The sequence below is a fragment of the Nannospalax galili genome, unplaced genomic scaffold (genome assembly GCF_000622305.1).
Source record: "Nannospalax galili isolate Female #2095 unplaced genomic scaffold, S.galili_v1.0 scaffold291, whole genome shotgun sequence".
Taxonomy (NCBI): domain Eukaryota; kingdom Metazoa; phylum Chordata; class Mammalia; order Rodentia; family Spalacidae; genus Nannospalax; species Nannospalax galili.
Window position 1 is genome coordinate 4,204,306 of NW_008330588.1, and position 12,705 is coordinate 4,217,010.

General features: G+C 46.1%; 1 protein-coding gene across 1 annotated transcript; it reads right to left on the reverse strand.

The window, feature by feature from the left end:
* Window positions 1-11,009: 11,009 nt before the first annotated feature.
* On the reverse strand, window positions 11,010-12,475 carry Nkx3-1 (NK3 homeobox 1). The gene is made up of 2 exons (XM_008850735.1): window positions 12,199-12,475; window positions 11,010-11,434 (listed from the first exon to the last, which is right to left on the reverse strand). Exons 1-2 carry the CDS (start codon window positions 12,473-12,475, stop codon window positions 11,010-11,012), a joined length of 702 nt encoding a protein of 233 aa, XP_008848957.1.
* Between the last annotated feature and the right edge of the window lie 230 nt (window positions 12,476-12,705).

Here is a 12,705-nt window from a genome sequence, read left to right on the forward strand (position 1 = left end):
CCATCAGCATGATGGTTTGTGATTAACGCCCTGGTACAGTAAGTGGTCATAAAAATAACAGAGCAGAGGCCGGGCGTGGTGGCGCACGCCTTTAATCCCAGCCCTCAGGAGGCAGAGGCAGGCAGATCTCTGTGAGTTCAAGGCCAGCCTGGTCTACATAGTGAGTTCCAGGACAGCTGGGGCTACAGGGAGACCCTGTCTCAAAAAGACAGAAAAAAAAAAAAAAAACAGAGCAGGGGCTGGAGAGACGGCTCAGTGGTTAAAAACACTGACTGTTCTTGCAGAAGACCAGGTTACAACTGTCTGTGACTCCAGTTCCACGGGATCCAACAGCCTCTTCTGTCCTCCTTGGGCATTGCATGACATGGGTGCACTTACCTACATGCAGGGAATACATGCATACACATAAAATAAAAATAAATAAAATTAAAAAAAAATACCAGAGCAAGTGCAATTTAGAATGAAACTTCATGGAAAAGCACTTCTAAACTATTTCAACTGGCTATTCTTTATATTTATATAGTAAGGAAAAAAATCATGTATATACTTGGATAAAGTTTAAATGTTTTCTTTAAGAAGAATTAAAGAGTGAGCTGTGAGCTTATTTATTCATTTTAGTAATTGTCTTAGTTTCCTTTCTCTATTGCTGTAATAAAATACTGACCAAAACAACTTGGGGAAGGGCTTATTTGGCTTACACTTGGCATGTCATAGTCCATCCTTGATGGAAGTCAGGGAAGGAACTCAGGCAGGAATTTGGAGGAAGAAAAGGAAGGATAGACCATGGATCATTACTTACTGGCTTGCTAGTTGCCTTTCTTATGCAGCTTAGGTCCACTTGCCCAGAGATGGAACCACTCACAGTGGCTAGGCCCTCCTCCATCAATTTGAATGCCTCTGTTCAATTAAGAAAATGTCTTACAGATATGGCCACAGGCCATATCTTCCCAGATGTCTCTAGTTTGTGTCAAGTTGACAAAAACTAAACAGCATATGACTATAATTCAATTCATTGGTTGAACTTTATTTGGTTGTTACAAAATCTATAAGGATCTCTCTCTCTCTCTCTATATATATATATCTATATATATATATTTCCACATATATCCCATATATATATATGGATATATATGTATAATGGAGAGGGCATGGAAGGCAGCCAGAAGAGCAAGAGTTGTCTTCAAGTTGTTTCACATATGAGTTGGCAATTTTGAAGACTATATGCTGGATTTATCTCATTTAAACTTCAGAGAATCTCTGTAATGAAGGCCCTCTCACCTTCATTTGAATATAAAGAACTTGTGTCTCAATAAATCTGTGGTCACAGGACTAATATGAAGACACAACCAGGGTGATTCATTCCTCCAAAGGTAGAACCCATGCTTGTTGCATTGTGCCATGCTATATATAGAGAAACTTGTACTGCTACTGGCTTAGGTAAGAGGCTTAAAAATAGAGCAGCTGAAGTTAAAAACAAAGTATGAAGAACTGGGAGTGGTAGCACTTGCCTTTAATCCCAGCACTGGGGAGGCAGAGGCAGGCAGATCTCTGTGAATTCACTCTGTGAGTTCAAGGCCAGCCTGGTCTACATAGTGCGTTCCAGGCCAGCTGGGGCTACAGGGAGACCCTGTCTCAAAAAGACCAAATAAATAATAAATAAATAAAATACAAAAATATTTGTCTCCATTCAACATACTCAGATTGCTAACTTCTGAGTTGTTGCAGGTCAATGTATATGGTAAAATACAGATAAGTTATCATCCCTTTAATAACATCCTTCTATTTTTATAACAGACCTCCTTTCCCAGGTAATCATGCACATGTTCTGAGTTCTAAAATCAAAAGGATTCCAAGAGAAGGGCAACAGTAGTTGAAGCCAGAATGTAAGACTAAGCAATAACGCACAGAATTGTTTGACATATAGACAGGGCCACACCTAAGTGACATTTAGAAATGGAAACAGAATTTTATTTATTTGTTTTACTTGTGGAGTCTCGTCTTCTTTTTGGTGCTTTCCCCATTATGTTATATTGATCCTTTTTATTTTTCAATCCCATGCTGGGTTTATTGAAATTAGTAAACATATTCATTTTTGGAGTAAATAATTCATTGTGTTTCATTGATTGATTCATCCAGAACTATTCATGTTTTGACTGTAGATGAATTTGTAAGGTTCACATTTAATCTCTGGGGAGGAGATGAAACTGGTAGGAATTAAGGGAAGCAAGGAGGTGAATATGATCAAAATACATTGTATGCATGGACAGAATTCTCATAGAATTATTGAAAATAATTCTATTATAGAAAAGGAATGGATCTCTGATGGTAGATACCAGTCTGTAGCGATCAATCAATGGTCTCCATTGTCCCTTGTTTCCCTTGTAATCAGAGATCGAATGTGTAGAGCTGATTGGTTTAGTGTCCATCAAAAGAATTAATTTCTAACTTTAATACAGGAGTCCACAAAGCTTTAAGAACCTGGAGGGGACTGGACATGGTGGCACACATCTTTAATCCCAGCATCTGGGGGGCAGGGGCAGGTGGATCTTTGTGAGTTCAAGGCCAGCTTGGTCTACATAGCGTGTTCCAGGCCAGCTGGGGCTACAAGGAGACCCTGTCTCAAAAAAACAAACAAACAAACAAACAAAAAACCTGGGGCAGGGAAAAGTTGCATCTCACACTTAGTAGGTCATTTAATCCTGTCCAGAAATCAAGTGTCTGATGTCCCAAACAATGGAGCTGAGCATCCTTTCCCCACTCAGCACTGTCCACACCGAATGGTTAACATTGAGCCCATTGCTTCTCTGCAGAATTGTAACATCAGCCACCAGCGGGGATGGCAAGGGTCTTAGAAGTGTATAGTCCACATCTACCCTTCTCATGACTCCTTCACCACCAAGTTGTCTTCCCAATGACAGAAAACCCACAGCAGCCCAGTGATCCTCCAGGCATTGCTAAGGTGACCCCCAGGTCACCCTGAGGAACTATGTAGAACAACACATATAATGCCTAATCCTCTTCCTCCCTGGCCTCTGGGCCTTGACTCCATCTTCCCAGGTTAAACACTCTAACTTCTTCAGCTCTTCCTTCATGCCTCACTTTTTCTTTTTTTTTTTTGTCTTTTTGAGACAGGGTCTCCCTGTAGCCCCAGCTGTCCTGGAACTCACTATGTAGACCAGGCTGGCCTTGAACTCACCGAGATCCGCCTGCCTCTGCCTCCTGAGTGCTGGGATTAAAGGTGTGTGGCACCACGCCCGGCTATGCCTCATTTTTTTATACAGTTACATCAACCCAATGATGCTCTGCTGTGCCTGCAAGGGTACCTCAGAATACAGGGCTTACAACCAGTTAGTACTCTGGACTTGTCTAAGCATTCATTCAGCAGACACACATTTGCCTAGAATCGAACTTCTGTGTGCCCAGTGTAGCGTAGGGAAGTGGGGCTCAGTTTCATTGCTTGGAACATCAGATACTTTTGGTTACTGTCCAAGAGCAAATGAGCTTTGGTCTTTAGGAGTTTTTGGTCAACTATCTCTTCTGAGTCCTTTCCCATGGCCTCCTGGGAAATACTGAACGTCATGCTCCACCAGACAGCTTCTGTGTATGAAGCTGGCCCCGTTTCTCTGCAAACCCATCCTGCTTCTTTGGTCTGTGGGCCCGCACAGGATCTTATAAAACCTCCTGGGGCTGTAACAAGGATACCTTTTCTTAGATCCTGGTCCAGCTTTTGTTCCTTCCTGAAGCCAAAGTTGACATGCCCCTAGTCTGTCTCTAATAAAACCTAATCTCCAGGACATGGAGCCATCATTCACTCAGGGGTCAATCAGGAGCCAAAGAGAGGAGTCGTGAGCTCACACGTGTACTGAGATGTTTCCTGAGCTCATGGAAAACTACCCATCCAGTTCTTCCTCCCTCTGCCTTGCTCTTCGCATGAACTTGAATTTCAATGCTCAGAGGAAAGAAAAGCAACAACCTTGTCACTCAGGACTCAGCTGAAATGAAGGCATACAAGAGTGAAGATTCTGTAGTGAGGAGGCTGCCCAACCTGGAAAATTATACTCTTGGTTGTGTCTTTAATGGGTGATTAGTCCTCTCTCAATTTCTTCTCCTTTTTCTGTGTAAAGATCTTTCTTAGCAATTTGTGTATTTACAGAGCCTTGTCTCTAATAGGTAAGTCCAGGGTGTTAATTTGTGGGAGTCTACTGTGCCTGTTTTATTAAGAGGGCAACTCAAGAAAAAGTCTGCAGCCTGTCTCTGTGTCTTTCTTCTTTAATTCAAACCAAGTCTTGGGGCCACCAAGATTCCTCAGTGGGTAAAGACTCTTGTTGCCAGGCACACATTCACAGAGAATGTAATTTTTAAAATGTGAGGGTATCTGCTGATAGCTCTGTTATGTTGCACCCCTCCAAACCCACACAGGAAGTACATGTGGACCATCTAACTAAAGGTCTATTAAAGGTAACTAGGTCCCCTTTCATGTATTTTTACTGGCAGCAATCCCCAGAACCCATTCCTCATACTCCCTGACCATCCTCATCTTCGTAAGTCACAAGAGCTTGCACAAATTATCCTTTGATGTATTGTATGTAGGAAGTGTCAAACTATAAACAAGCTCCGGGCATGCAGTGAGGAAGAGATTCCAAACTTTTCCATGAGCAAATGCTAGTCACTCCCCTCCCCCCAAGCTCCTACTGTGAATATCTTCTGCATTCTTCTCAATAAAGGAATTGGCCAGAGCTAACTGATTTCCGTCACCCCCTCTCAGATGTTAGGATCAGTTGGAAGCTTTTCTAGCTTTGGGCTGGAGTTCAGGTGCCAACTGTGCATTTACTTGCATGCAAATTTCAGTCAAAATCCATATGGCTACAAGGCATAGTCTTCCTCTTCTTGACTAACTTCCACCCACATCCATCTCTGCATATACACTTTAAGAAAAAAGTCTAATATTACCGGTTTGGCAGAAAGAAGTGTAAATGTTGTGTCAGTGGTAGGTGAGTTGCCAGGGAAGTGTGACACTAATTGACAGGTATTAAATGGCACCTGCTGTCCCCACCGAAGCACAAACAAGGCTGTGGTTCCAGGCAGGTGGAAATTCCTCCGGCAAGTGGAAGCTGGGACTTCCTATTCTTTCTTCCATGGGGGCAAAGAGTGTGTTGTCCTCCAGGTAGATGTAGGGACCGAGATGGATCATTAGTGCTTCTGGCTAGCAAAAGATCCACATGGGTTGGGTCCTTAAGCTCTAAGTGCAGACCTTTTGAGAATAAGATGAGTCTCCTTGGATTTCAAAAGATCTGTTGATGATGTCAGAAATTTCCTAAGGAGGATGCTTAGGAAGAAAACAAGGAAGGATGCAGATCTACTTTCTGTAAGGAGCAAACCAAATGGAGAGGCCTGTAAGTGACTCTCTCTTGGCCTTGGCATCACGGAGGCTGAGGTCTAAAGAGGCAAACCAGTTGTAAAAAGGCAAAGGCAGAGGCGGAGGCAGTCTGATCTCTGTGACTGAGGCCAGCCTGGTCTACATTTCAAGTTCCAGGTCAGCTTGGGCTACAGGGGGTTCCTGTCTCAAAAAGACCAAACAAACAAAAAGGCTAAAAAAGTGGTTTGTAGCCATAGATAATGGCCTTGAAAAATATAGACACCTGAGCCCTGCTTCTCAGAGCTCACCTTATAATGGATGTTAAGGAGGACTGAATTTTTGTTTTTCTAAAAGTTCCCAGGAGATGCTAAGTTGCATTGAACTTGGTGACATCTTGTTGGGTGCTCCTGAGAATGTGGGCCATGCTTGGGGTTGAGAGAAAATGCTGCTGTTGTGTGTCTACCTATAAGAAAGAAAAATCAGCATTCATTCTCCCAAGAGCACAATGCATTTCTGGGCATGTGTGGAGGTCAGAGAACAACTTTCCAGAATCGGTTCTCTCCTTCCACCATGTGGGGTCCAGGGAGCCAATTCAGGTTGTTGAGCCATCTCAACAGCCCCGGACCCCACCTTGTAATGGCTCTCCCCCTCCAACCCTAAGACACTAAGACTCAAGTTTCTTGCACATTTGCTTGTGTAGGACACACCATATCTAAACCACAGCAAATATCATAGTTTTTCCAATGAGAAAATGGAACTTACTGCTGAGCCACACTTTTTTCTTTACCCATCAACTCCCCTGGAAGGCCTTCCCCACGACTGACCTGACTGGAGACAGGTGGAGACTGAAGATAAAGGGGACTACCCAAAGGATCTATTGGATGGATCTTAGCTCTCTGTTTTCAGACTCCTATCCCACCCAGCACAAGCTTAGAACACAAGTCAAGGACACAACCTGGAGGTTCCTCTGAGGGGGGGTGAGGAATTGCCATGGAAATGGGGATTCTTCCCCTTCCCCTTGTAGGCACTGGATTGGCCTTTTCATGGGTGAGTCTGTCTGGGAAAGTCTGCAGAGGGGCCAAGTGTATGGCTAAACTAGGAGCCTTCATGTCCCAGGCATCTTGTTCTTGCCCTTTCTCTTGAGCAATAAATTACTCTTGGCATTGAAAAACATGCCTTGGTGACTTGTTCCTGATCGCCATGGGAGGAGCAGAGTCTGGATGTCTGAGTGCAGAAGTCACTGTTACAAGCTAGGTCTGACCCACTCGACCCAAAGTTCCTCAGTGAGAAAAGTGTCAGTGACTGTGGCTCTAAGAGCCACCAGGGAAAGACCTGATGTCTTAGAGTGGGTCCCACTATGCACCACCAAGTCTCCCCGACCAGCTGCTGGGGTTACTACCACCCATATGTGTGACAGTGACTGGTCATTGTGTCCCTGGATGGCTATCCCTCTACACACAAAGAAACTGCAGCGTGCAAGGTTCCAGGGAGGCAGCTGATGCTGAGGTCAAATGCTCCATCTTGCTTTCCTCAAGGGAGACAATTTGGCTTTGGAGCTGCATGAAGCAGTGGACTCGTTGAGTCAGATGCTCTCTCCCCAGCCCTGCCTTCCTTGCTTCCTTTCACGTGTATCTGCCGAGTACCTTCAAAGTTGTTGCATGCAGTGCCCCCTTACAGGATCTGTTTCTAGGACGCCCAAACTGAGTGACTCTCTCTTTGTGGATACTGTTCTCTCCAAGGTTAGATTCACCATGCATGATATTAATATCATTTTGGAAAAGTGATTTGCTTTGTTGTTAATAGGAAAATAGGCCTGTTAAGTGTCAAGTCTCTAACATATTTGCTCCTCTGGTAGCCATGGGCTTCTAAGGGAGGCCTGGAGAGAAGGGACAAAACTCTGTGGCTCTAGAAACTTACACAGGCCGTAAACTGAAAAGCAGATTGACAAGGTGTTCCAAGTAGCATGAACATGTGGCATGCCAGTGGGAGCTGCTGGGGGTGGGGGATGTAGGGGGGGGGGGGAAATGCCAGGGAGATTAGCAAGGATATTAAAGAAAGCTGGAAATAGGACAAAAGAGAGGCAGAGATGGGAGACTTAAGAGATGGGAGAATTTTGTTTAATTTCCTGGATTAGTTATTTTAAATCGTTTATTTTTCTAAAAACCACATCTGTTAATTTGCTGCAAGAGCCTTTGTAAATGGAGGGCTAATGGCCTTCCAATGAGAAGATGGCTATAGATCTGTGCAAAGGGTTCAACCTCCTGATGCAAGCCTACAGTAAGAAGCCCCACCTGTGTGTACAATGTACTTAAAGGATTAGGGCATACTTTGAAATTATGATATCTTTTACCTAAAGTAGGCATCTTCCTCTTTAAGCTTTTATTTCCTTGAAGGAGGGGAAGACTTTGTGGGATTTAATGAAGGTTTAAGTACAGAGGGCTAAAGTGTGTGCTATTTACTTATTTTAACACAATTACAGAATGTAGTCTCAATACTTGTGATTCCATTTCAGGGGTATCACTTGTAAAGGGTTAACGGGGCTCTGGACACAGGTGACAATTTACAGAGATGGAGAAGGCCAAACAAGTTGTAGTGTGAGGGCATAATAAGGTAAGAAAGGGAACTTTTTAAAGAATTCCTATGGTCTCCCTTTAAATATCTGAAAGTCTGTATTTACACATACGGTGTTCTAGGACTGAACAGGTGATTATTTTTATTTTTGAGATAGGGTCCCATGAAGCCAAAGTTGGTCTTGAACTTACTACGTAGCCAAGGAAGACTGAATTTCTGAGCCTCCTGCCTCCACCTTCTGAGTGCTGGGATTATAAGTGTGTGCCACCAGACCTGGCTGTGGGTGATAACTAGAAGAAAGAAATGTCTTTTCCTTTGCCTTGATTTACTAGGAAGACAGGAGAGTGCACTGCTGAGAGAATGACCTTCGTTGGCTGCGGGATACAGGGCTGGACGCTCATCTGCTTGTCAGGCCAGCTGTGGGCACAAGAACATGGTGACCAAATATATGCTGGCTAGTCTGTTAAGAGTCTGAAAACCATACACGAATGTCTAATAAAGACATAGACTTTATTTTAAAAATTTATATATTGCAAAAAATACATAGAAAAATAAAGTTCAATTGGGGTTTTACCAAACTTCAAGTTACAGACTTTTATGTTGCAGATCAGCATGGGCTTTAGCCGATTTATGATACAGGATGGAAACAGGCTGTCCAGGTGACATGGTCCATAGCACCACCCCACACACCAGAGACAAACAGACTAGAGCTTCAGATATTTACCACCTGTTCCAGTTGGGGAGGAGGAGACAAGATGGACTCAGACGCCAAAATAATTTAAAATACAAACCTTTGACTTTTTTTGCAGCACAATTCTGCATTAGAGTAGTTTAATCCTAGAGAAGTGTGGGATGAATGAATTCAATTCAGAGGGAGGGGAGAGAAAGGACTGAGTGGGAGCCAGCACTAAACTAACCCACTGAGTGGGTTTTAGAAAATGAATAAAAGGGAGAAAGGGAAATGGACCCAGCTGTGTTTTGTGTGGTCAGCACCACGTGGCACTGAACTGATACTTCAACATGAAGCCTGAGCTGAAGAAAAATGGGGTGAAAGCAGCCAACTTTCTATCAGCTCTTTTTGGCAGTTTTGCCACCAACAGTAAATTGGCCCTTTTAATAGGAGGAAATTCAAAGATTTCTCATGGCACAGAATTGAGTGGTGGGATCAAGGGATTTCCTGGTCTCTGTATTGGTTGTGGGCTCCCCTCCCTCTCTCCCCTCTGGTTGGTCACCTGAGACAGCAGGATAGAAATGGAAAGACAGACAAGTTTCTCTTTTTCCAATCTTTGTGAGGTGACCCATTTTAGGAGCCCTCTGTAAGCCACTGAACTCGGATTCCCCAAATATTTAGAGGTTTTATCTGCTGATGAAAGCTTCAACAAAGTTGCATTTTTGGAGATGTTTACCCTCTTCTTAGCGTCTTCCTGCAAAGCCTTCTCAGACCCTTTTGCTTGCTTGCTGGTTGGCCTGGGCTGACTTCCATGCCTTGCCCAGGACTGCCAGCTCTCCTGGACCCCCCTGGGGCACCACCCCTCCATTTTGTACTTAGTCCTTCCTTCTCTGTGAAAACCAGGCACCTCTTACCTCCCCTGCCTGCAGGGATTCCTAAGGGCTATCAGACTTTGAATTGTAACAGGCAGCCAGGAGAAACTCCTATAAAAGAAGCAGTTGTGACCTCCAGCTGTCAGCTCTTTAAATATGGTTTGGGATTTAATGCTGTGTATTTTTTAATGAAAAGAAACAAGAGTTACTAGTTTAAAAAACAAAAGCAAAAAAGGATGTTTTTGGCCAATTCAGAATGTTTTTAGTTTTTAACCAGGAAGCATCCAGATCTTATGCTAAATAAGATAACTTAAAAGCCTGAACTGAGAGGAGACCCAGTAGGAAAGAACAAAAAAAATAAAAGGAGGGAAGAAAGATCCTTAAAAAAAAAGGTACCTTTGTCACAACGAAGCAACCAAGGTACAAATTTAAACCAGAAAACTCCAGGATCTGCTGATTCTAAATTTTCCAGTGAAGGAAGGCAGGGTTGGCAGAGGCCTTTCCCCTACTTTGTTAAAGTAAAGGGGAAGAGAAGAGCTCACCCGGAACATGAAGGACCCCCACCCCGCAAGGCCCCTGTCTTGGCTACACAGACATTGCTTTGGCCCTGGCCCACCCCTTGAAGGCAAACTGTTTACACAGCTTGTCTTAAAACCCCACAGCCAACGCATCCTGCTCCACTCAGGCAGCCCTGTAAATCCTTAAATTGGCATACTATTGCAAAAGGAGTCGAAGAAGACTGTTTCCACCCCCCACCCCTCCCGATCCCATGCCAACCTGCCTGGATCACAAGGGCTTTGTTTTTTAAAAAAAGATCCTCCATCTGCCCTCACTTTCACAAGGGCAGAGAGAAGCCCTGCCATAGTTGAAGGCCAGCAGGGGACTTTTAACCCCAGGTAATTCAGGAGAAGGCATCTTCATCTTGGTGTCTTTTCTCCCTTTGGTTTGGCCCTTTCAGAGTGTATGCTCAGATGCTGGAGAGGTTGGAGTTTCAGCAACAGAATGTACAAGAATGAAGTAGCCATTGCCTCCAAAGTCATGCTAAATGCTGGAAACAGCACTTGAATTTCTCTCTCTCTCTCTCTCTCTCTCTCTCTCTCTCTCTCTCTCTCTCTGTCCCTCCCTCCCTCCCTCTCTCTCTTCCTTTCTTCTTTAGAGGTTGGAGTTTCAGCAACAGAATGTACAAGAATGAAGTAGCCATTGCCTCCAAAGTCATGCTAAATGCTGGAAACAGCACTTGAATTTCTCTCTCTCTCTCTCTCTCTCTCTCTCTCTCTCTCTCTCTCTCTCTCCTCCAAATAGGGAGCAGCAGTGACCTACAGTATGCACCTGGAACTATTTAGATACTAAAATAGCCACTGCCCCAGATCTTTCACTGGCCCAGCAGTGAAGAATTGGGGCATTCCCTGTGAACCCCCGACAGTTTGGGTCTGCACACTTCTTGCTCCCCAGTACCCCTTGACCTCAGCTGTTCTGGCTTTTTCCAGAGACACCTAGAGAAGGCAGTTTCTGATCTATGTGCTTGTCATCTGAGCTGGTGTTACCAGGAAGCGGGATTCCAGCTGCCCAGACAGTAAAGGTAGGGATAGTAAGGGTAGCTGGTGTACATGGAGACCAGGGAAGCGCCGGAAAAGCTGTCCTCTTTCAGAACCGGCAAAGACAAGGGGGAGTTCTTCTCCAAGACTCCCAGGTCGGCAGACAGCTGCTTCCGCTTTGTCTTATACCGTCTATTCTGGAACCATATTTTCACTTGGGTCTCCGTGAGTTTGAGGTTCTTCGCCAGGTGCGCCCTTTCCGGAGCCGACAGGTACTTCTGATGGCTGAACTTCCTCTCCAGCTCTATCACTTGAGTGTGTGAGAAAGCAGCCCGGGAGCGCTTCTGCGGCTGCTTGGGGGTTTGGGGCACGCTTGCTAAGTCGCCTGAAGCGTGTTCACAGTCCAACAGATAAGTCTCAAAATGTCCATCTGGAAAAGAGGGGAGGAGGAGGAGAAAAAGAAGTTACTTGCTAGCCGAGAATTCACTCCACCCCTACGTTTTCGGCTGGTGAACAAACAGTCCACTGTTAGGTTGGATACATCTCACTTTTTTCACATGGCTAAGGAACTCTCGCGAAGGAGTGAGTAGATTTGTACAACATGTATCAGTTTTCTAATAATCAGTATAAACTCGAACTTGCAGCCTTCAGTGGTTGAACTTTCTGCCACACTGTCTTACGTCAATAAAACGGGGGCGTCCCGGGCGCATTTGGGTGGGAAACTGAAGCTTGTGGGATGGACCAGTCGGCCTGGATTGGTGGCCAGTTCATCCTCCAACTTTGGTCCTCTTTCTCTAACCTAGGCTTAGTTACCTCATGAGAAAGCGATGGGGGAAAAGCTAGTAGGTGCTATTTCTGAACACCCAAATGTAATTTTACTCTCGAGATAGAAACGCAGAAGGAGGCAGCGGGAGGAACCCTGATTTGTGACTATTAATGGATTATCATTAGTTCTTATGGAGGGTGGTTACTGACTGGTGCCTAGGGTGCATCGGGAGAGTCCAGCCGGTGGCACAGTCGCCGCCCTGCTTTGGGGCTCTGGGGTGGTCCTCGCGGCGCGCTCGTGGCAGGGGAGGGTGAAGTCCCTTCTATCGCCAAGGGCCCAGCCATCCCTGCACCCCAAGCTCCGGAAAGTGCGCCTGAGACGGTCCTTTCCCGCGCCGCGCTCTCGGCCTTGGGGCCTGGCCGGCTTACCTGGCTCAGCCTCCAGCGTCTGCACCGACCCGGGCGCGGCGCAGGGCTGGACGCCCGGCGGGTCCCCGGGATCCCCTCCGCGTCCTCCTCCTCCCTCTGGCTCCGGCGCCGGGCCCCGTCTCGCATCCGGCTGGCGCTCCGACTGCGGGTTGCCCACTTGTGCCCCGCGCGGCTCCGCGCGGTCCCGCAGGATGTCCTGGATGAGGAAGGAGGTGAGCGGCTTGGACTGCGACGGCGGCTCCGCCCGCGCCTCCCGGGGCTCGACGGCCTTCAGCATCCCCGCGGCACCGTTGCGCATGGCTCCGGGGTCTCGGCGCCCTCGCGTACTTATAGCCGCGGGCTGCGCGCCGCGCCGCCTTCCCATTGGCCGCGGGGATCCGGGCGCGCCACTGATTGGCCACCGCGCTCCAGGTGACCGCGGAAAGGCTAGTCCTTCGCCCGGTCCCGCCGTGCTGGGGTGCGGCAGAGTCCTTTCCCTGTGCTCCTCGCCTTCCCGGCTTCCTCTAC